This window comes from Rhagoletis pomonella, unplaced genomic scaffold (assembly GCF_013731165.1).
Source record: "Rhagoletis pomonella isolate Grant_MI unplaced genomic scaffold, Rhpom_1.0 Rhpom_scaffold_00006, whole genome shotgun sequence".
NCBI classification, from domain to species: domain Eukaryota; kingdom Metazoa; phylum Arthropoda; class Insecta; order Diptera; family Tephritidae; genus Rhagoletis; species Rhagoletis pomonella.
Genome location: NW_023458560.1, coordinates 31,443,847 through 31,467,115, shown reverse-complemented (window position 1 = coordinate 31,467,115; position 23,269 = coordinate 31,443,847). Strand labels below are relative to the sequence as shown.

At 36.4% G+C, this 23,269-nt stretch overlaps 1 protein-coding gene across 4 annotated transcripts in view; it reads left to right on the top strand.

Moving 5' to 3' along the window:
• Positions 1–23,269, top strand: part of LOC118740576 (neuroplastin) — a 160,331-nt gene that overhangs the window by 120,443 nt on the left and 16,619 nt on the right. Inside the window, exon 7 of one of the 4 annotated variants that reach the window (XM_036472174.1) lies at positions 8,894–9,312. The exons of 2 other annotated variants lie outside the window; for them this stretch is intronic. In XM_036472174.1, the coding sequence (XP_036328067.1) occupies positions 8,894–8,921 (28 nt within the window). In that variant the 3' untranslated portion in view covers positions 8,922–9,312. Of the gene's footprint in view, positions 1–3,610; positions 3,882–8,893; positions 9,313–23,269 lie in introns of those variants that run through there. One more of the 4 variants, XM_036472175.1, reaches the window with a different exon arrangement.

Genomic DNA, 23,269 nt, shown 5'->3' with positions numbered 1-23,269 from the left:
CCTGTTTAGGACGATTTCGTGTTCATTTCACCACAGGGTCTGTCCATAGGGACAGGGGCGTCAGCTGGGTGGGGTTCTCAGGGCATGTGAAGAGGTGCCGAGAGTCATGTGGCGACTCTCCAGATGCCGGGCATTGGTTGGGCTCTGCTCAGGTATGAGTTTAGCCTGCTGCAATAGCCAGAGCGAAGTTGGGCTATTGTGGTGCGGGTCTCCCGAGGCATAGAAAGTTCTGTCCCGTCCACGTCCGGTGGTTGTGTGCCTAGAACGGCATTCACAGGGCGGGAGTTTACATAGCTCGAGACTGATTCCCTGTGAATGCCGCTCAGGGCCTGCCGGTAGGCTGACGGGCTCAGAGGTTGTTTAATGAACCTCTGGACTTCGTCCGTCAGTTCGTAGAGATGCCTCCTGACGTGCCTTGGCGAGGGCTCTTCTGCAAGCAGCTGTTTGTTAGGATGACCACGTCTGTGGCTCCCCACAAGGAATTGCTTGCAGAGCATTGTATTATGCCCCTTGACTGGGAGCATCTGCGCCTCGTCGTGTAGGTAGTGTTGGGGGCGTCATCAGGAGGCAACCGGTTGCTGTTTGTAGTACCGTGTTCTGGCATGTCTGTAGCTACATCCACTGCGTCCTGCTAGTCCCAGGCAACCACACGGGCGCTGCATAGTTTAGAACCGGCCGCCCAATTGCCTTGTATGTTGCCAATAACGTTTCTTTGCCCCAAGTGCTGCTGGCCAGCGATTTGAGGACATTGTTGCGGCTCTGTACTTTGTTGACAATTGCGGTTGTATGCGCCGAGAAGGAGAGCAGACTGTCGAAGGTAACTCCGAGGGTTTTCGGGTTATTCACCGTCGGTATTGATACGCCATCAACATGAATACCCAGTTGCAGTCTGACCTCCTTCGTCTAGGTGCCGAGGATTTCGCAGGAGATAGGGCAAGGCTCCTTGCAGTGAAGAAGCGAGAAAGTTCGGCGAGATAACCGTTTACTTTCGAGCACAAGTCATCAATTCCATTACCAGGCGCCATGATCGAACAATCGTCAGCATAAGAGACAATATTGACACCCTCTGGTGGTTGAGGAAGCTTCGAGATGTAATAATTAAACAGTAGTGGGGACAGGAAACCACCCTGTGGTACCCCCTGTTTAATTTTACGTGGCTTGCTGGTTTTGTCTCTGAAAATTACTGATGAGTGTCGACCACTCAGGTAATTCGCCGACCACCGTTTGAGTCCCAGTGGGAGTGAGGAGGCCTCTATGCCTTCTAGCAGCGTTGAATGTTGGTTCTGCGCTGCACGGGCAGGTGGTGGTTTGCCGTGGAGGCGCTCCGATTCGCACAGATTGGTTCCACGAACGACGTGGTCCATTGCCGGTGCGTACGTAGGCCCGAGCAGTTACGGAGGTGACTCCACCCGTCACAGGCATTGCACCTGACCGAGGTGGAGTTTGTATGCAGTCGTCTCCGGCATACGCAGCAGGTGTCAATTTCTCGCCCAGGGTTGGACTCTATGCCAGCCCTGAGCAGAAGGGTACGGAGCAGATGTAGCCCTAGAATCGAGCAACGTTTGATGGATTTCGCCGACCTAAACGTGGTTAGATCGCCGAAACAACAGCCCTTGGTCGGGTAAAACCCGAGTCATTCCGGTACGTAGAACCGGCTGTCGTGGGAAGTGGGAGCTTGTTGGTCTACGCCATCGACGGAGAATTGGTGCTATAGCACAATGTCCTGACATATACATATACTATCCCGCATAAGACAACTCGCTACATTTATCGGGCAGGCGATATGTTTGCCATGTCTGAAGGTCCTTGAAGTTGAGTTGATTTTAAAATCATTGTATATGTTCGTTGCGGACGTTACTCTTTTTGCCGTTGAGCAAATTTATTTTCTTAAAGCGATATTGTGGCATTTTATTAAAAGATATGGTGCTTAAAACTTAGGCTATTCAGATCTTAATTTTTGGAAATAAGAGGGAAAAACTAGGTTTTTCAAATAAGTGCGAAAAGTAATATGAAATTAATATACATACATAGATACAGTGGTGGAAAATAAATAGGGACGCGACATTTTAACCATTTTTGCCTATTCTTCTTTCGTTTATTTGTTATTTATTATGTTTTTATAAAAGTATAGCACGATATCTAACAAACCATATAAATTCATATTACAAACTCTGTGCAAAAATTAGAAAAACTGCGAATTTGCATCTAAATTTTCAACCTTTTAATCAGATTCAAGAAATTGAATTGCATTCATTTTTTTCTGTTTTGGTTGACTATTTCCCGGATCCCAATTTTAAGCAGCATATTCGCTGTCTGCACATGTTGTGAACCGGAAGGAAATGAAAAATCTGTATTTGAATTAGCCGTGTTTGTATGGTGTATGGGAAAATGAAAAATAGTAGGTTTGACAAGACTCTTGTGTGCCTAGGGTGGTCCTTAAAATCAAATGAACGATTTTTTTCAGTCTCACACCCTCAATTGGTAATACCACGGTCACAGATATCACATATAAATTTTGGTCATGTTTGGAGGCGGTTAAGGCGTGTAGCACAGGGGTCAAAGGTCGAACTCAAAAAATTAATTTTTTTTTTTATTATTTAATACCCAAAATCGATACTACTAAGCTCTCAATTGGAGTCGGTTAATACGTCTTCGAAGCGTAGTCTGAACTTTGACCCCTGTTCGACCGTAGTCGAAGATATCACATAAATTTTGGTCCGATTGGAGTCGGTTAAGGCGTGTCGCAAAGGGGTCAAAGGTCGAACTCAACAAATAAATTTTTTTTTTTATTTAATACCCAAAATCGATACTACTAAACTCTCAATTTGAGTCGGTTAAGACGTCTTCGTAGCGTAGTCTGACCTTTGACCCCTGTTCGACACGCCTTAACCGACTTCAATCGGGACCAAAATTTATATGCGATATCTTCGACTATAGTAGCATCGACGTAGGGGTTGAGACTTGAGAATCTGATGCTAAAATTTCCTTCCTACATTTAAGGACCACCCTAATTCTGCCCTTTAAAAATGCAATGAGATCAGTTTCGAGTGAATATATGTTTGGTTGATAACACCTTTTTCTTCGCGATCACATATAATTTATTTATTAATATCATTTTAAATATGCATGTATGTACTTCAAATGGATTTTTGTTTTCAATGTATAAAATCGTAAGCTTGTTAGGCATGCTAATCTAATTTATTTATCTCCATATGTATTCTCCTGAAAACTAATTAATTTATTTATATACATATGTACATATGTAATATTCTGAAAACCCCCATAACTAGATACCTTTTTTTGCATTTATTTACACATACATGTACATATGTACATATGTATTTTTAAATCCTAAAATATAAATCCTCTATTTATATATCGTATATGTATGCATTTACGTACTTGTGAGCATAACAATTGATTCCAAATTATTAAATGTTCCCTTTTTTCTATCTATCCACAAAATTTTTAATTACCCACGTCCATGGCAAATAAACTAATTAAAAAATTATATGAAAAAAAAACAATCGTCTCACGCCCGCCCAACCCATCAACAAATGTGCTGCCTAAACTACAAAATGCAAATAACCCCAACGTGGATTGTGTGTAGTTGATAAACGTGATGCAAGCGACGAGTAAAACAAAGAATTTTTAACAATATAAATTGATTTGACGAATGAAAAATAGTAACCAAAAAAAAAAAACCAAAGCTAAAACAAAAACTCCCAGCGATAACCATCACAGACATCAACAGCATATAACCAAGTGTCACTGTAACCGCCACCGCCACCACAACCATCACAAATCCAGTACCATAACATCCATGCAATCAATCACTTACCCCACAACCAATCAACCAACCAACCAATGTACCAAAAAAAGTACCATGCCACCAACCAACATCAACCAATTGACCAACGATTAACCCGTAGCTGAATGTTTTACATATTTTTTTATTCATTTTTCAAATTGACGGAAAAGGTGGAGTGTATTAGTTTGCAAAATTTGAAGAAAACAAATGTTTTTTTTTAACATTTGTTGTTTGTTGTATTGTTAAGGATGTAATGATGATAATTATTTTTCCCTTTTGTATACATACATACATATTTAGAACCCTTAATCTTATACATACATAGCTACACCTAAGTGTGCATTCGTTGAGGTGAAAAAAAGCAAGCACTTAGAAGCATTTTTCGTTAACATCGTATACCAACTGTTTTATTTGTTTGCATAGTATTTAGTTAGCATTTAAACAATATGTAAAGCTATGTACTTGTGTACATCCTAAATTTTTATTTAGATACCTACATATATCTAAGTATTGATATTAAACAAAGCGGACATTGCAGAATGTTATTTATTTTAAGTGTATTTTTTAACTGAGTGAATTTCAGCCGATTCTCACAAAAAAAAAATTTTAAGTCTTAAAGGCGGGACTTGTTTAGGACAATTTCGGGACTAGTCTATGACTTCTTCGGGACTTTCTCGCGGCTAGTTCGGTACATTTTGGGACTAGTACAGGACTTGGTCCCCGGGAAAAGTCCTGAACTCAAACTGCACCCGAACTAGTCCCGAAATGTTTCAAAAAAAACGTTCTGAACTATTCCTTAAATAAGGTTCAACAAGTGTCGTCCTTTGATATTTAAAAAATTGTATGAAAAGTCTAAAAATAAAAGTGGTTGAAGACTTAAAAAAATATATCTCGCTGATAAGTCTCAAAATAATAGTTATAGAGAACTTAAAAAATTTTTTCTCACTCATAACAGTGTTCGGCAGTCGGCTAGGGAATAGATGAAATGAATTTTTTCTGAAAGTCTGGATTGTAAATAGAAAAATAATTTTGCTGTTCGGGGAATCTGAATTTGCAAATTGGTTTTACCAAACATATCTGCTGGGTACGCTTTGGTGCAATAGAACATGAAGAAACATTGCTTAGCAACATTGTTGAGAAATATTATTTGCACTTTTCCTTCAAGTTCCTACCATGTTTTTTTTGTATGAAAGCGCACCCGAGCGGCCGGTTTTGGTAAAAATAAACAGTAAATTCAGAATTCTTGTGCCCAAAAACGCCCAGAAAGGCTTTTAGAAGATATAAATATTTGCAATAAAATCAATTTTAATTGTTCTCACATTAATTGTATACACAGTGCACCCGAATCGACTTCAGGTTGGACTTAAGTGGGCCATGAGAAATCGTTTGTATAGGGATTTCCATTGTATCCGAGTACTTTCCGGGAAATCATATACCAAAATAATGTTTTTTACAATGACTGAAAGTTGAAAATTACCAGTTGCGAAGCGAATTATTTTGGCGAAGCGAACGGTAAAATACCTTTTTTCTATATTTTTTTTTGCGATGTTACTTTGACCAGGGCTGGAACCCAAGCCCCGCGGAGTGGAAGGGCGCACTGCTTACCAATATTTCACAGCGATCCTTGTTTAAAATAAGCTCGCGCCCTTCGCCGCCGCCTTGGTCTAGTTAAGGACAGTTGAGTGACTGCTATTTTAAACATACTTTCCAAGATCCCCAAAGGCTGAGATCTCTGTCAAGTTGATAAACATGATGAATCTTCTTCACTGAAAACTCGCATTTTTATAGAGAGTCAAGCTGCCATCAACTTATGCCAATCTTTACTGGGTCGCAGATCATAGTGGCGTTTCGACGAAGCGGGCGATTTCGCGAGAAAAGGGTTATTTTGCAGCTCTTCGGGAGCTGTGTGTTAGCATACAGCCCTTAAGGCCCGGTTACATACAGTTTTAGCGTCGCTTTGGCGTTCGTCTCGCTGTGACAGCTGACTATGAAAATATGCATTCACATGCAGCTGCTCACATAGCCAAAATTCGGCTAACGCTAACACAAAGCAGAAACTTAGCAAACTATTAATATTTTGCGTGCGTCAGTTGTCGACTCTTGCAAATACATACATACATAAATAAAACGATGTGTTATATTTTTCCTTTTTAATTTAAGAAATATCGTTTTTAATGCAGTTCTTGATATGAATTATTAATTTATCTGTCGGCACAACAACCGTTGCCGGTTTGGGCCGAGACCAAACAATTTTGCCAATTGCCTCTCTCCTTTTGTAGATTTACGCTAATTGTACATCCGGCCTCTTGTTTTTGCCGATTCAAAAGATCTTTTTACCGGAGTCTAGCGCAATCGTATTTTTAGGCGTTGAACTACATATGTACATATATATGTCCATGTCGTTAAAAGGCCCGTGCAGTTTGTTATTCCATCTTTTTCGGTACCCGTCGCCCACGACAACAGGGCCATAGATCTTGCGTGGAATAGTTCTCTTAAAAGCACCTAAAACCTTCTCATGTTTGTTCGACATCGCCGTATAAACGGGCATAGGTTAGGTTAGGTTAGAATGGTGGCGAAAAACCTATTACGCCCAAGTACCAACTAAGTGCCATTTTGATATCATATACCATATCACATACCTCCAATGAATATGTTAGAACCAACCGGCGTGCTTGATAAAGTTGAGTATGTTGTGGAGACTTATATCAGATAGCTCCCGCAACGATGTGAACTCATATGCTCCAGCATCCTCGATCGAGACCGTGACGTAAACGACTACGTTCTAAGAGACGGCAGTTTTCAGCTGTGGCGAGACCTTCTGCCTAGAGTACACTTGCGAATTTGGGCAGATGAATTGATCTTTTTACTCCCACGGACTCAAAGTAAATGCCTGCTCCAACTCCGCGTTCCATTTTGGAGCCATCGGTGTGCTGGTGATGTATTCAGGTAGAGACATCAAGTTCCCTGTCCCAGTCGGCTCTCGACGGAAGAATTATCCCGTAAGTTCTGTAAAACTCTACTTCAGATCGTATGTAATCGGTAGCCAGTCTCATCTTAGATGGCAATCGAGAAATTAAACTGCTATGTCCGATCGTTTTTTTTTTAACTATATTAATATAAACCTATTTATTTGTCAGCTTTTTCTACTGGGTTTTTGTAAAAGTGTGGATTTTTTACTCGAAAATAGTTGGAAGTCCTGGTTTGTAATAACATTGAGGGCGTCTGTAGGGCAGGTTCTTATTGCCCCGTGGTCCCGATGTATGCAGCCCTCTGAACTTTGCCTAGGTTCACATGATTATACTGGTTCTTTAAGGCTGTACACCGCTGTGTACATCCAGAGTACCACTTTTGGATTAAGACCCCATGGCTTCCCAAAAATCCATCGGCCTAGCTCTGCTAAAGTTCCATCCATGATTTTACTCACCACAGATGGGAATAATCCGGTTACTAAAATCACTATATCGTCAGAGTAGGTCACTACTTTTACCTTTTTTTTTTGATGAGACTTAATAAGAATATTGACTTGTTTGCCAAAAGTTCCTCAACGGTCATTCGCTGTCGTATGCTGCATTATACTAAAGCCAGCCTTTCGACATAAGCAACTATGCCATACAAACACAGATATATACCCGCGCCCGTCGATTAAATTAACCTAAGACGAGATAGACCCTTTTCCCTTTAAATCAACATTTCATTTGGTTCCGAAACAATATTTTAACGTTTAACTAGCCATAGGTGTAGTCCAAGATGCTTAATAAAAATAAAAATAAAATTCTAGGGAAACTGATTATTTTTTAATTCAAAGTCAAACCTTCTTAAGTCACTTAAGCTACTTTAATTGACGGGCCAAGATAAGTATGAACTATTTATAATTAATTTGAAATCCAAGTGAGTTTTACTTACTGATAGATATTGGGACCCATGGGATCCGAGGTAGAAATCTGAAAAACGTCGGGATGGGCGGAATCGGGATTGAATATTTAGTCTCGCGCCCATCTCTAGCACCGAGTTGATGGTACTAAGCCATAAAATTACCGGTAAAGCGTTCACTACTTACAGTATCAAGATGACCTACAAAATATCCGTGCACTATGTATAAGAAAATTAATAAAATACTGAAATTCTTTTCACTTGGGGTTTTAATGTAAAATCTCTGCAAAATTTGCGTAAACCGTAACGCGTAAACCGTAACACGTAAACCAAGACTGCTAGTTGATATAGTTTGGGGTTTTTTCGGAAATATTTCGGGACTTCGCCGCGATAATTTCGGGACTAGTTCAGGACTTTTTCGGGGCAAAGTTCGGGACTAGTTAGGAATAATTTTGGCTATATTTCGGGACTTTTTTGGGACTAGTTCGGGGTCATTTCGCAGCTTTGTAGCTAACCTACGTATGCAAAAGGGGCCGAATTAATACAAAATTACCTACAAAACTCCACTCTGGTATCTAGACATGTGCAAGAATTACAATGGGTTTTTAATTGTGTTTTACATTAAAATTTATATGCATAAAATACCAGTATACAATGCAATGTCCGCTTGTGTGTAGAATCATTACAAAAACTTTAAGGCTCACTGCAATATACTACTTATAATTATTGTACTATTTTAGGTTTTCATAGTTTTGAACAAATTTAGTATGTAGTAACTATTTGAATCCGCCTTGAGCACTAGCGAAAAATGTTTCCTGTGCAAAATTGTATGCATCCTTTAACCCTTAGACAAATGTGAAAAAGTACATACAAAAAATTCAAAACACAAAAATTAAAATTAAGCAGTCTAAAATCCAGTCACTTATGCTACGCTATATATTGAAAAATTTAAAACAAAAACAAAAACTTAAAAACATAGCTTTTAAAGGTATTCGTAATTTTAAGATCAAACTTAAAACAAAAATTAAACTTTCTTCAGCCCACATACATACAACCACATACATAGATATTCTTACATAACGTAAACACACATACATTTTACATGAAAATCCACATACAAACATACATACATATGTACATGCATAAATACTTAATAGTTATGTAAGTTTGTTACAACACTAAAGTTCACATATGTATTTATTATAATTGCAGGAAGAAGAAAAGGAGAAATTATGATTAAATTTCCTAGAAATTTATACAGACAAATATACTCGTGTACATTCATACAAAACGAATGCACTCGTATCCAAACACTCACTCACTCACTGTTGCAATCGTGAAGCTTAAAAAAAAATCCAAATAAGTAAATCCAAAACGTGCGAGTAACGAGTACGAGCATTACTAGATTATACGAAAAAGAAAAAGAAAAACACTCCAACCACAACAACAAGAACAAGAACAACAGAAGCAACAGCAACAAAAAGCCCATTGTTTTATTGTATTGTACTATGTATTGTAGAAAATGCGTGTATTCGAAGTCGGAAGTGATAACAAATAACAAATTCCCAAACAAATACAAATACATACAATGTAATTGCGAAATTTCGAGCCGCAAAATTAGATAACAAAAATGAGAAAAAATATGCGGACATTGTTATTCGCGCAGAAAACTTTACGCCACGAGTTGGGCGCAGAGTGGCGAAAATGTTTTCATAAATTATGAAAAATTAAAATTAACCTAAAAAAATAAATTAAAATAAAATCCAAAAAAAAAAAACAAATAAAGATTTAAATAAAGTGAACAACAAGAAGAAAACAAAAATATGAAGATTTTGTAATGCAAATGTAAAAGATATATTAAAAACAAAAACATTAAAAAATTGGAGAGTTAATTCAATATTTACTAATTTTATGGTGTAAACTGTTGAATTGTATAATTTTAGTAGTGCGAAAAAAATGAAAAAAATTGAATTTTATTGATAAAAAATTATTTATTAATTAACTAATTAGTTAATTAGCATGTGGACAAATTAAAATTAGTTGGTGCGGAGACGGAATTGCGGAAAGATGACAGAAGTGTAGTTGAAAAAATATATGTACATACATAAAACACAATGACAAAATAATAATGTTGAGAGGTTATGTACGTATGTACATACGTTTTTAATTTGTCCTCATGGTATAAGTTTAAGAAAAACTGCCAAAACTTTCAAAGTTCCGGACAGTTTTGTCGGTTAACAAGTGAATAACAGAAAACTAGGAAACAAAATTTAAGTTAATATTGTACATAATACATTCATATATAAAAATTATTATAATAACAATAGTATTTGAAAATTAATAATTGATAATTAAAAAAAAACGCACTTTGATTTAAAGCAGAGCTTACTTATGTGAATAAAATTTATTGATGATTTAATGGAAAAAAAAAATATTTGTTTTGGTTTTTTGTTATTAGTGACTATGAAAATTATTGAAAAAAATCAAGTTTGAAAATTCCAGTTATGCAGTTATTGGGAAACGAAGCTGCAAAACTTACGAACTAAATATGATACTTATACTGAGAAGCAATTTTTTTAGATTTAGAATCTGTTACATAAAATACATACCGTGAGAATCGTACTGTACAATTTCTTCCATTCTTTTTTTTAATGTTTTGTGCTATTATAATATTTCAATAATTTGTTTTTCCTTATTTATGGCCTTATAACAATTATATTTAAAAATTTTTATTGTGCTATTGTTGATTATGAATTAAATTAAATTTTAGTATAATAAAGTGCAAGTTTGAAGTGGCTTAAAAATACCGTTGATTTTTGGCAACTTTTTTGTTTGATGGTGTTGCGCAATTGCTGCAATATGAACCAACATGAGACAACACGTGATATGCCAGGATATGCGCAACGCTGTCAAACAAAAAAATTGCCAAAAATCAACGGTATTTTTAGCCATTTGAAACTTGTACTTTACTAGACAGTATTCCCCCCTTCATTGTCCTCCGGTTAATTGATTTCCCCGCTTATTTGAATTACCTTATCGGTAAAAAAAAAATATTGCATAAAAAACCCGTGTAAAATTTTCCGCATAATTGAAAATTCAAAAAAGTTTATTTTTAGCCAGTTTAAACTAAAATTAAATAAGCTACAAAACTGCATACATACCCAATAATTCTCTAAATATTCTCAAAAAAAAGTGTGAAAGTTTTACAGAAACTTTGTTGCTTTTGTTTTAAATTTTGTACAAAGTTATATTATGAACATTATTTTCAAAAAAATTAACATTATTTTCGAAAATTGGAAGAATTTACTGACACTCACTGTATGTTGTTTTATTCAAAGAACATCGAAGATATTCTATGCTCTTTGTTTTTCTACCAGCAAATGTGTTTTAAAATTCGTACGATTTGAAAACGCAACTATTTACAAAAATCTTTTCCGACAGTATTTGCTTTTTCACCGATATCCTTAAAAATTTAGCCTTTGCTGTAAAATATTCATTCTTCTGGTTTTCAGATATTCAAAAATATTTAGTGTATCGTATTATTTTCAAATTTCTTACCTACTTGATAATTACACGGGCAAGATTTCATAAAATTTCCTTTTTCATATACCCATACACTCAAACTTTTGCAATAGTCTATCCGCAATGAAAAAGTGTGAAAGTTTTACGAAATTTTGTTAATTTTGTTTTAAATTTTGTACAGAGTTACATTATGAACATTATTTAAAAAAAAAAAAAAAAAAAATTATATACTAAAATTCGTAAGACTTGAAAACGCAACTATTTAAAAAAATCTCTTCCGACAGAATTTCCTTCTTTAGCGATATGCTTAAAAATTTAGCCCTTGCTGGAAAATATTCAGTCTTTTTTCAGATATTCAAAAATATCGTTTTCAAATTCCATGATAAGAGAACAGCAACTTATGGTACATACATACTTACTTGATGGTTACACGGACAAGATTTCATACAACTTCCTTTTCCATATAGCAATACACCCAAACTGGGGTCAGTCCATGTTAAATCGATGATTTTTGATTTGGATGGATTTTGATCAGAACTTTTCTTTTATCATCTAACTAAGTTCTGCCAAGGAATTAAGTTTATTTTAAAGTTATACAAAATTCTAAATTTCACAATTTCAAGGATTTTGCAAATTTATTTTTTTAATTTCTCAAAAATATTATCTTCCGGTCTCGTTTTTAAGCAGGGACCGAGAAAAAAAGGTATGGTAGAAAATAGATTTCATTATCGTAGTTTTCTTCCCAAGAACGTTTCAAAGCCAAAACCGAAATGAGAACAAAACTGTCTATCTATAAGAATTGTGTTAAAACAAAACCCTGTGAAACGTCCCATAAAAGAGACCAAAATGCGAACAATACTTTCGGGAATACATATTTCTAAGGCAATAAGAGTCTTCGGAACATTTCGGTAAAGAAGAAAACGCGAACACAAGTCCAAGCAACTTGCTCTCGAGGAACAATTTGGGAACTAAAGTCTCAGGAACTTTCTGACAGAGAACGAAACGGAAGCAAATCTTTTCCGAACTATTCGCGAAGAATGGAAGCGAGAACAAATTGTTTCACATAGCGTTCATTAGTTTGAAATGTTTGAATATTATGTTTGCATATTAAAACTAATCAAAAAAGAGCTGAAAGTTAATTATGCAAATTAAGTCAACGAAAGACTTAAGACACGAACTTTTCTTGAAAAGAAAATGAAAAAAAAACGATTTAGAAGATGAAATGATAAAGCTTTGTTCTGGCTTAGAAATAACAGTCGTGGTTCTCACTGAATTGATTTTTCATCCCAACACGCAGACGCCCTTGTCATTCTTAACATTAAGTTCTCAAAACTTGTGTTCCCCTGACTTCTGTTCTTATTTGATCCTCCTTGAAAACGTTCTCCATAGTTTCGTTCTCCTTGGAAACGTTCCCCAAAAGTTTCGTTCTCATTATGTTCTTCTTGAGGACGTTCCCGAGAGGATGGTTCGTATTTTGTTCTTTACGGAAACGTTTCCGAACGTTTTGTTATCATTTTGTTCCCGTTCAAACTGCTCTCAATACTTTTCTTCCCGTTTGGTTCTTTTGTGGGAACGTTCTTGACATTACATTTTGTTCTCGTGCAGAACTAAACCAAAACTGGAACGCGTTCTGGATCCCTATTTTAAAGGTGATATTTAGGGTTATAAAGGAAAAATATGGATATACATATGTATAAAAATTCAAAAAATAAATAAATTCACAGACTTTTTAAATTAAAAAAACTGTGAACGTAAAAACTTTTAAACATTTTTGGTAATTTTTTTTTTTTTTGTAATACCCCCAACTGAAAAACTTTAAAGAAAATGTTTTTTTGAATATGAATTTTTGAATTAAAAATTTTTTGTTTGCAAACTATATAAAGCTATGTTGAACAATTTTTATTTATTTTTAACTTATAGTTTGCAATATTTTTTTTCGAAAATTCAGAAGGTATACAAAAACTGGACCAAAAATATATACATAAGTTTTTGCTTTTACGATTTTTTAAATTGTTTAATTCTGTATTTAATTATTTTATCGAATTTTTAAAAATATATTTTGTTATATAGCCGCAAGTATCACCATCAGAACGAGACCAGACCCATTTTTGTAACTAAAAAAGTATGATAGTTTCCAAAATTTTCTTTTTTTTTCTTTTTTTTTGGCAGAACTTCGTTATATCATAAAAGAAAAGTTCTAATAAAAAATCCTCAAAATCAAAAGTGGTCGATTCCAACCATTTTTCACGTGGATTGACCCACATATAATTCCAAAATCAGGACTTAAGTATCAACATCAGCTATAATTTCTTTCCTTTCAAATTTTTTTTCAAAGAAATGCTAAAGCATGGTAAACGCCTCCTGATCGTTTGAGAACCAACTTCAAATTGGAGTTAAATCGAAGCATCTTGTATTCGTGAACATCTTCATGGCACAAACGATCCAGTGGGGCAAACAGTGTAAAACCAAAAAGATGGATGTGGCTGATATTTCATCCACATTCATATCAACCAGACGAGACCCTGCGTAACCAAACTCCTGCCCGAGGGACGCGTCAAACGGAACACGGAAGGACAGAAAGTGCGGCAGTTGGGCATAGCACAGCACATACCGGTCTGTTGTGCCCAGAAGCGCGCTAGCGGTAATATCCGCTGTATTGCAAAAGTCAGCGTTCTACGCGGAAATATGTTCCTTGCGTTTTCGTCCAAAATTTTGTTCAATGATGAGGCTAACTTCTCTCTAAATGGCTACATTGTAGGCATATCTTCCGGCTATTGGCTAAAGAACAAGCCGCAGAGGTTCAAGACAAAACAACGGTTTAGTGCGGTGAATGGACCGCAACGAAACTGTGAATGGCGCCTCCATTATCGCGTCATGATAACGGACTATTCGCTGCCGGAAATTATAGCCCGTCATCTTGTCGACAATTTGTTCTATAAGACTGCGCTACTTGCCACATACCGCGTGAAACTAAAGCTTTATTACGAGAACAATTCGGTGTGAATAGTTATTCTCACGTTTCGTGCCGGCGAATTGGCCGCCAAAAATCGACTTACCTGTATAAGCCGGCAGCGATTAAGGAATTGGAAAGCGACATTACTCGCGTCATTTGGCAAATACAATCCATCAAATGCGACATCGGAAATTGGAATTTCAGAATGGACGAAAATAGCCGCAGGTACGGTCAACATTTGGTTCTTTTGCATAGTAGTAAAACTAACCGTATTACCCATTTCAACGTATCGATTCGAAACGCTCGTACGTCTCGGGAAATGTTCAGGTCACGGTTATTTAAGGTTTATTTCGCGGACTAGTTCGATATAATTTCGGGACATGTTGCGGACTATTTCAAGACCATCTCGGGATCACCTCAGGACTGTTTCAGGAACATTTCGGGACTAGTTTGCGATCACGTTTTTGGGAGTAGTTCACGATTATTTGAGCACCAGTTCGGGACTAGTTCAGGATTATGCCAGGAACATTTTTATGAACTTTCGGGATCGCTTTTGGGACCTGTTCAGGACTATTTCACGACTTCATCGTTTTCATTTCGGGAACTGTTCAGGACCATTTCGGAGCTGTTTCAGGACCATTGGGGACTAGTTCACCACTATTTAGGGCCTATTTTGGGCTAGGTATGGACCCTGTTTTGAACTAGATCGGGATCATTTCGGAACATGCTGACGAATATTTCAAGACCATTTCGGGATAATGTCGGGATATGTTGGGCACCATTTCAAGACCATCTCGTGATCATTCCAGGATCACCTCAGGACTGTTTCGGGAACATTTCAGGACTAGTTCCGGACCACCTTTTTGGGATAATTTTGTGACTACTTCAAGACTATGTCAGAAACATTTTTGGCCAAGTACGGAATCGTTTTTGGGCTAGTAAAAGACTATTTAGGTACCGTTTCAAGACTTTTTTATTTATTTATTTATTTATTTATTTAGTCTACAGAAAAATGTTTTCTTACAGACAGTTGAGATAAAAAGATTTAGAATATTTAAGTATGTGTGATACATTACAGAGTGAAATAATTATAAATATTAACTTGTAAAGATAACAATGATATTCAATAGCAATTTGGGTAGCTGGCGAGGCCTTGTCTCCAGTCTACTTTTGTGTGCGGCGGGCGGAAAGACCTAGTTTCCGCTCCGCCCTGTTTACAGGCCGTTGATCATGGTCGGAAAGGCCGAGCTTCCGATCCATGTTCCCGTAGTCGTTACTTTGTAAGTGAGGCAGGCGGAAAGTCCTAGTTTCCGCTCCACGCTATAGACGAACTGTTGGGCGAGGTCGGAAAGGCCGAGTTTCCGATCCCTGCTCCTATTGTCCTACGCGGTCGCGGAAATATACGAAGCCGTTACAATTGTACTAAGCAGTCATAGATATTGTGTAATTTTTTCGTTCACGGTTGCAGATATTAGTTTATTTAGTTAACTTGTTGAGCAATGTTTTCTTTATTACAAAAAGCGATTCAGATATGTCGATGCAATCATAATGCTTGTTAAAATCTTGGCATAAACACCGAAAAGCATCATGCATTTCAAAGTTTGATTTACAAATACTCAACACAATAGGTTTAAAATGTCTCGTGGGTCTTGTAGGAATACAAAAATTTATCTCACTCAGTAAAAAGGGACTACTGACCATCCCGTTCATTAATTTAATTAAAAAAAGAACACCAAGCATCTCTCTACGACTCTGAAGCGTCGGCAAATCTATAAGCTTCAGGCGATCCTTGTAGGGTGGGAGATTTTTAGACGAGTCCCAACATAAATTTTTGAGGGCAAATAACAGGAACTGTTTCTGCACTGATTCGAGCCTGTCACTATGAATTTGATAGCTAGGATTCCATACTATAGATGCATACTCCAAAATCGGTCTAACTAGAGAGGTAAAGAGAACTTTAGCGACATAAGGATCGTTGAACTCCTTGGCCCAGCGCTTAAGAAAAGCCAACAATCCTCTAGCCCTAATCACGCAGGAGTTTATGTGAGACTTGAATTGTAGTTTCGGATCCATAGTTACACCTAGGTCAATGAAATTGGTCACTTGCTCAACATTGTGGTCAGATATCATATACGAATTTGGATAGAACGATTTTCTAGAGAAGGTCATGAATTTACACTTTTTCAAATTTAGTGACATGGAATTTGCTTCACACCATTCGAAAATGCAGGTTAGGTCAGCTTGCAAATGCTCCCTATCTTCTGCAGTACTAATGTACTTAAAGAGCTTAACATCATCAGCGTACATTAAGCATTTCGAGTAATTCAACACCTTAGGAAGGTCATTTATAAATAAAATAAACAAGACGGGACCAATATGGCTGCCCTGAGGTACGCCGGATGTGACATGTATTGGCCGGGAGGTATAATTTTTAAAAATTACTCTTTGTTTCCTATCCACTAAGTAAGAAGAAAGCCAGCTGAGAAGAATAGGAGGGAAGCCAATTCGATCAAGTTTATATATAAGGGTTGAATGAGATACATTGTCAAATGCCTTGCTGAAATCAGTGTAAATCACGTCCGTTCGAAGATTGTTTTTAAACCCATTAGACACATAAGTAGTGAATTCAAGAAGATTGGATACAGTTGATTTACCTTTGCAAAAACCGTGTTGCGATAGATTAATAGCAGAAGTAATAGAGTGAGATAGTTCTTCCGTAACGATTGCCTCAAAAACTTTAGCAATAGCACAAAGCTTCGCAATTCCTCTATAGTTTACGTCGTTAGTCCTACTTCCATTTTTATAAAGTGGCAAGATAAACGAATCCTTCCAGGAAGATGGGAAGACACCCTGTTTTAGGGAAGCATTAAAAATATTTGCCAGAGGCTTATACAAATACTCTGCACAACTTTTAAGAACACTTGTGGGTATACCGTCTGGGCCAGCTGTATATGAAATTTTCAAACAATTCAAATGAATGAGGACGTCCGCAGCAGATATCGATGGAATTCGGATACAATCAAATGATGGCAGATCGAATGGGTAGCTAGATAGATTCGAATTCAGTTGGGAAGATGTAGAACTGGCAGAGTAGTTTGACTCGAAGAAACCAGCAAACATATCGGCAATAATATTTTCGTCACTGGAAACTAAGTCATTTAACTTCAATGTTGAGGGATAACCGTTAGTCTTACGCTTTGTGTTCACAAATGCGTAAAACGATTTGGGATTAGAAACTATATTGAGTCGAACCCTGTTAATATAATTATTGTAACACTTTTTGTTCAATACATTGTATTTATGCCTAAGAATGGAGTACGCGGAGTAGTGAGAAGACAAGCCAGATTTTTTAAAAAGCTTAAATGCTTTGGATTTTTGATTTTTTAGGCGTTTCAATTCGCCAGTAAACCACTGAGCGTTAGACGTTACGTTAGCTTCCTTAACAAGAGGAATGATTTTACTGAAAATGTGGCGTAAGGAATTGCTAAAATGTAAGGCACTATCTTCAGCATTCCCATCATACTGGGGCCAAGTTATCTTCGATATCTCTAACCTAAGTTTATTATAATCTGCTGTTTTAAATGAGTAACGCTCCGCTCTTGATTTTTTACTGATAAAGCAACATGAGTTGCGTGAATTTATCAAGGACAATTCTAGTGGTGGGTGGTGAGAATCAACAGGGGTAATCAAAGCATAGCTAGGGGCTATTGTGACGTTGGAAACATCGTCCACAAAAACTAAATCCAGACATTTACCTAAGTTATTACTAACAGAGTTGATCTGGTAAAGACTAAGATCTGACAGATCGTTCAAAAATTGATTGAAGAGATCACGAGAGGAATTTGGTACTAGAATACCATCTATTAGATCCCAAGAAACACCCGCAAGATTGAAGTCACCCAGGACAATAACAGTATCGGAGGGCTTCACCATGGCATGTAGAGAGAGCAGTAAGGAGGAGTGTTTTAAATAAACAGAAAGGCTCGAGTTAGGTGGTATATAAGCAGCAACAAGATAAACGCTAATAGAATGATATCTTATTCGAACGCAGAGGAATTCAACTTCATCGGTGTCAGTGAACTCAATTTCTTCAGAAGAAAGGTCAGTCTGGACAGCGATTAAGACGCCTCCACCTTTTTTATTTAAACGGTCGTTTCGAAACACTTCATACTTAGGACACAAAATTTCCGAGTTGAACACATTCGGCTTGAGCCAGGTTTCAGTAAACACCAGTACTTTGAAGTCAAAATCATAGGACTGCAAGTGTAACCTTGATAGCTTTGTGTTCAAACCTCTCACATTTTGGTAGTAAATGCTAATGGTGAGGTTACTTATTAGTTTTTTGATGCCGAGGTGGAAAGCGGAAGTTGAGCCAAATTTTGCCCTTGCGGTCTAGATCTAAATTCAAATTCGCGAATGAAGGCACCGCTTGGCCAAAAAGATGGGCTCATTACTCTATCAAAGCAGTCTTCGGATATGTCTATTTTAAAAGAAGAAATGCTTCTTTCATACGAGAATCTGAACTTGCGTACATGCAACTCATTTGCTATCAGCCTGGAAGTTAAATACCCCTTCACATCATCGACAGTGGTATCTTTTGAAAACCTAGATATAAAGACCGATTTTTTGGAAGGGACAACGATTAAATCCCTCGGGACGGGGTTAACGCAATCGGAAACGGTTTCAGATGTGGTAGGGGGTTGCGGAACAGGAGGTTGCGGAACAGCTGTCAACTTTTTGGAAGGAGCAACGATGGCTTCGGATGTGGTAGGGGGTTGAGATGTAGTTGTGGAGTTTTTGGAAGGAGCAACGACTACTTGCATTGGAACGGTGTTGACGCAATCGGAGATGGCTTCAGATGTGGTGGAGGGTTGAGATGAAGCTGTTGAACAGGAATTTAGTGAGGCTCCAGTAGAAGAAGGACGTGGTTGGGGAGATTCAGTCCGCCGAGGAATCGGTGTGTTAAAGCTTGATGAAGATCTTTTCGGGACAAGTACTCGACGTTTTCAGAACCACTTCAAGACAATTTTGGGATCATTCCTGAGTAGTTCGAAACTAGTCCCGAAGGGGTTATGAAAAAGTAGTGTACTGATACCGACAAGATAAATAAAATTAAATGAAATTAATGCCTAATTTCTAACCTAACCTTTTTATGTATGTATGTACCTAGTACTCACGCATTTTTTTGTAACAGCGGTCGCCCTTCGGCAGGCAATGTCAAACCTCCGGGTGTATTTCCACCATGAAAAAGCTTCTCATAAAAAATCATTAGCCCTTCGCAGGGGTCGTAACATTTTAGGCCCCAGCATTTGTGTGATTACATGAAGACCCACACCATAAATAGCCACAAATTGGAGCAGAAGCTCAGCGAAACAGAAAGTAGAAAAATGAGCGTTAAATATGTTTCAATTTATTTAAAGATTTTCATTGACATGTTTAAATGGGTTCAATGTGGGCATTCGCCATTTCCTTCTTATCCTAAAATCCAGAAAACCTACGAGCACTTCTTTGCAAAAGAATTTAAGTTTTCCAACATATATAACACGACTTCTTCGGATCAACTATTAGCTATAAAAGTTTTAGCACGCGTGCATAAGTTTAGCTACCACTGCGCGCATGCGGCAGGCGCTTTTAGTAAATTTGAACTATTCTTCATACTTTGCGTTATGCAAAACACATTTTTTGAATGAAATCCATTTTTTAATAAGATCGGCCAAACCTTTCCATCATAATGCTGATTCTAAGCTCACGCCGTTGTTACAACAAAAAAATATAAAAAAAAACACGACTAAAAAATTTATTTCTCTTTTAGTTATCACATCTTAACTAAGAGAAAAAAACCATGTATAGGTAGGTGAAATTCACCGTGTACTTCATAGAAGAAGTAGAACAAGACGAAATTTAGCGTCTAGTAATTGTTGAATATTAATTAGTGCTTCTAGTTATGCGAATTTTTTCAAAACAAAAAATCAAACGAATATCTTACTTCGTAGGAAATGATTCGAAATACTCGTCGTATACATACATATGTGTATGTATTGTAGTTAAATGGAACATAAGACATATGCATTTACGTATAAATACATACCTACATATGTCGAGAGTATAAATATTCTAATGATTTAAAGAAATTTCGCCCTTTTGGACCGTCCGAAGAATTTTAGAATTAACAAAGTTAACTATTTCAGCAACTTGCGAATTCGGACTGTCTGAATGTTTTCATTTAAGTTTTTATTACTTTATTAAATTATTTTTGAAGCAGCATTGAAATGGATGTGTACATACATACATACTGTATTAGGGTGGTTCATCCTTAACGTCATGGGGCAGCACTTTAATTTGTTCTACTCACAAAATAAAGGCATCCACGAAAATTTCACTAGCAGAGTTTGAAAAATAGATTTTTTTTCAAATTGCAAAAATTCGACAATTTTGGCTTTTCCCAGCTATAGCTCAGCGAGTTTGCAAATGTATATAAATAAGTTTAGACCTGCTGAGTTAAAGTTGGTCAAAGTAAAATTTTTATAGAATTTTCCGATAAAAAAGTTTAATTCTATTTTTTTAATTTTTCAATTTTCGTGAATGTTTTTATTTTGTTCGTATAACAAAATAATAAGGTCCCCATACAAAATTTAGATGTTCACATTTTAAGTACCACCCTTATACTATATATGTATGTTGTAGATATATAAAGGAACCTTTCTAAAGACTTTTTCATAAACTTTCAGCTTGATGTCTGTTCATAGAATTACATATGTACACTTACTACGTACAATAAAATGCTAGCGTACAGTTTGTTATAAAATTATGTATTTACGGATAAGTTTATCGATATCGATATTCTCTTAATACATACAAATAATACTTACACATAAATAATGCGAAGCAAGTTTATTTCAGCGCGAAAAAAGTTTTAAGAGTCCATAAGAGTACCTCTAATAAGAAACAAAAATTCGAATAACCACATAAAACTATTCTTTCCTTCTGCAATACTGCAATGTGAAAGTTTTCGGCGAAAGCTCGCGCAAAAGTTTGCATAAAAAAGTAAAATAAAAATGGTGCTATACATACTCACACATTCACTTAAATTGGTTGCTTTATACTTATTAATTATAATCTCCGTTCGGAGTCAGCGCAAAATTGTGTGACAACATCAAGGCGGATGCCACAAATCGGAGGAGAAGTTCGGCCAAACACTAAAATATGTGTAAGCGCCAATCTATTATTATTATTAAAGGAGCGTTGGTCAGCGGGAGCTTTTGGTTTGTGCGAGAGCTTTTACCCTGTGCGCTTTTCATGTAAAATCTATATCGCCGAAGACTAGCTTTTACTCTGTGAGCCGTTTCAAAATGTATAGAAAGCTTGAAAGAGCTATGCCCGCGGGCAAGGCAGTGCCCATCAGTGGTTTAAAACCTACATACATGACACTTTGAAAAGCTTATCGGAATTTACTGGTCTACATCAGAAACGACCTTAACTTGGCTTTGGGGAAAAGCTTTCTACAGATTTAACATAAACTCGCGCAGAGTAATAGCTCCATTCGATCGTTACCCCGGTCTATATGAAACAGATCACTGTAAACTCGCGCGGGGTAAAAGCTCTCTCTTTCTTTCTCTGGTCGTAGCTGGTTTATATGAAATACTAACGAATAGCAAGCTGTAAAACCCCGATACGTTTATGTCCATTAAGTAAGTGACTTTGTGTAAAAGTAGAACTGCTCCGGAATCTTCGTAAGAAAAAGGTGGTTACACTGCGTTCGTTATTTGAGAGTCAGCACGTTTCTACGTAAAAACAAAAGGTGCACGAACTTGATGCGTATCAATAGTAACTGAGGCCTTAATTGTAAGATAGGTAAATATAATTATATTCAAAAACCGAATTGGTCATTTCCCATGTGGGTCTAAAGCGGTGATGGGCACTGCCTTGCCCGCGTGCAAAGCTCTTTTAAGCTTTCCATACATTTTGTATAGGCGTGTGCAGAGTAAAAGCTATCCCTGCCCATCGCTGGTCTAAGGGCACCAAGCTTTTTAAGCTTTGCGTAGATTAGGCAGTATATAGATGGGTTCTGGAGAAAAGCTCTCCCTGGCTATAACTGATTATCAAAAATTGATTACTGCGCCAATAAATAGAATTTCGAAATTGATTTTTGTTCTAAACTAACAATACTATCTTTTTTTTTAATCAAGTCATGTTCAATATTTTTATAACAAACTTTACGCAAATGCAATTAACAAAAAATTCATTTACACATTTGTAGATTAGCCGTAATTAAAGCATAAAAAAAAATAAAGATTGCTGTTAAAGGTGCCACCAAATTGTTCCTTCTATCTTTTCCAACAATATACATATATTTTTATTTTTTTTTTGTAAATAAACTGTAAAACTAAACTAAATTAAAACCTAATAACAACATACTTAAATGGATAAAAGCATTGTAGCAGAAAGCAAACAAAAAAAACACAAAAGAAGAAAATTTTTTACAACGAAATTAAAATTTGGATATTAATTAATTTGTTTAATTTTTTAAGAAAACTGTACAAAAGCTAAATGTTATTTTTAGTGTATTAATTTGTTTAAAATATGTGTGTCTGTATAATTAGAGGAAAAAACTAAAAGTTAGCTATATGTTAAAAGGAGAAAGATGGTGTGTGGAAGTGCATTGAAAGATTGAACTATTTTGTGTCTGCTTTTAAGAATTGATACAGAAAAAATTCTATGCATTAAGTAACTAAGTGACATGTAAAAAAAAACTCTGATTCAAAGCGAAATATCTTTATAATGTAAAGTTAAATAGATCTATATACATATAATATATATTATAGCACCTAAATACTATCGAAGTAAAAGCTTAATTAGTAAAGACGCAACGCAATTTAACTTAAAGCTCAAAAAAACTATACGATTTGTAAAGTTAACTTTCGTGTTGAACAAAATTTGTTGAATATCTTGCGTATAAGGACCGATCCGGCCTAATTTATAGCAATAATTTTTTCTTCAAAAAGCATGTTCCAAATTTTACTCCATACCCAATCGATTACCGCACTTTTTTCATTTGCCAATTTACACTACCCAGCAAAAAATAGGTAATCGCTTTTAGTGGTAACGTATTCTAG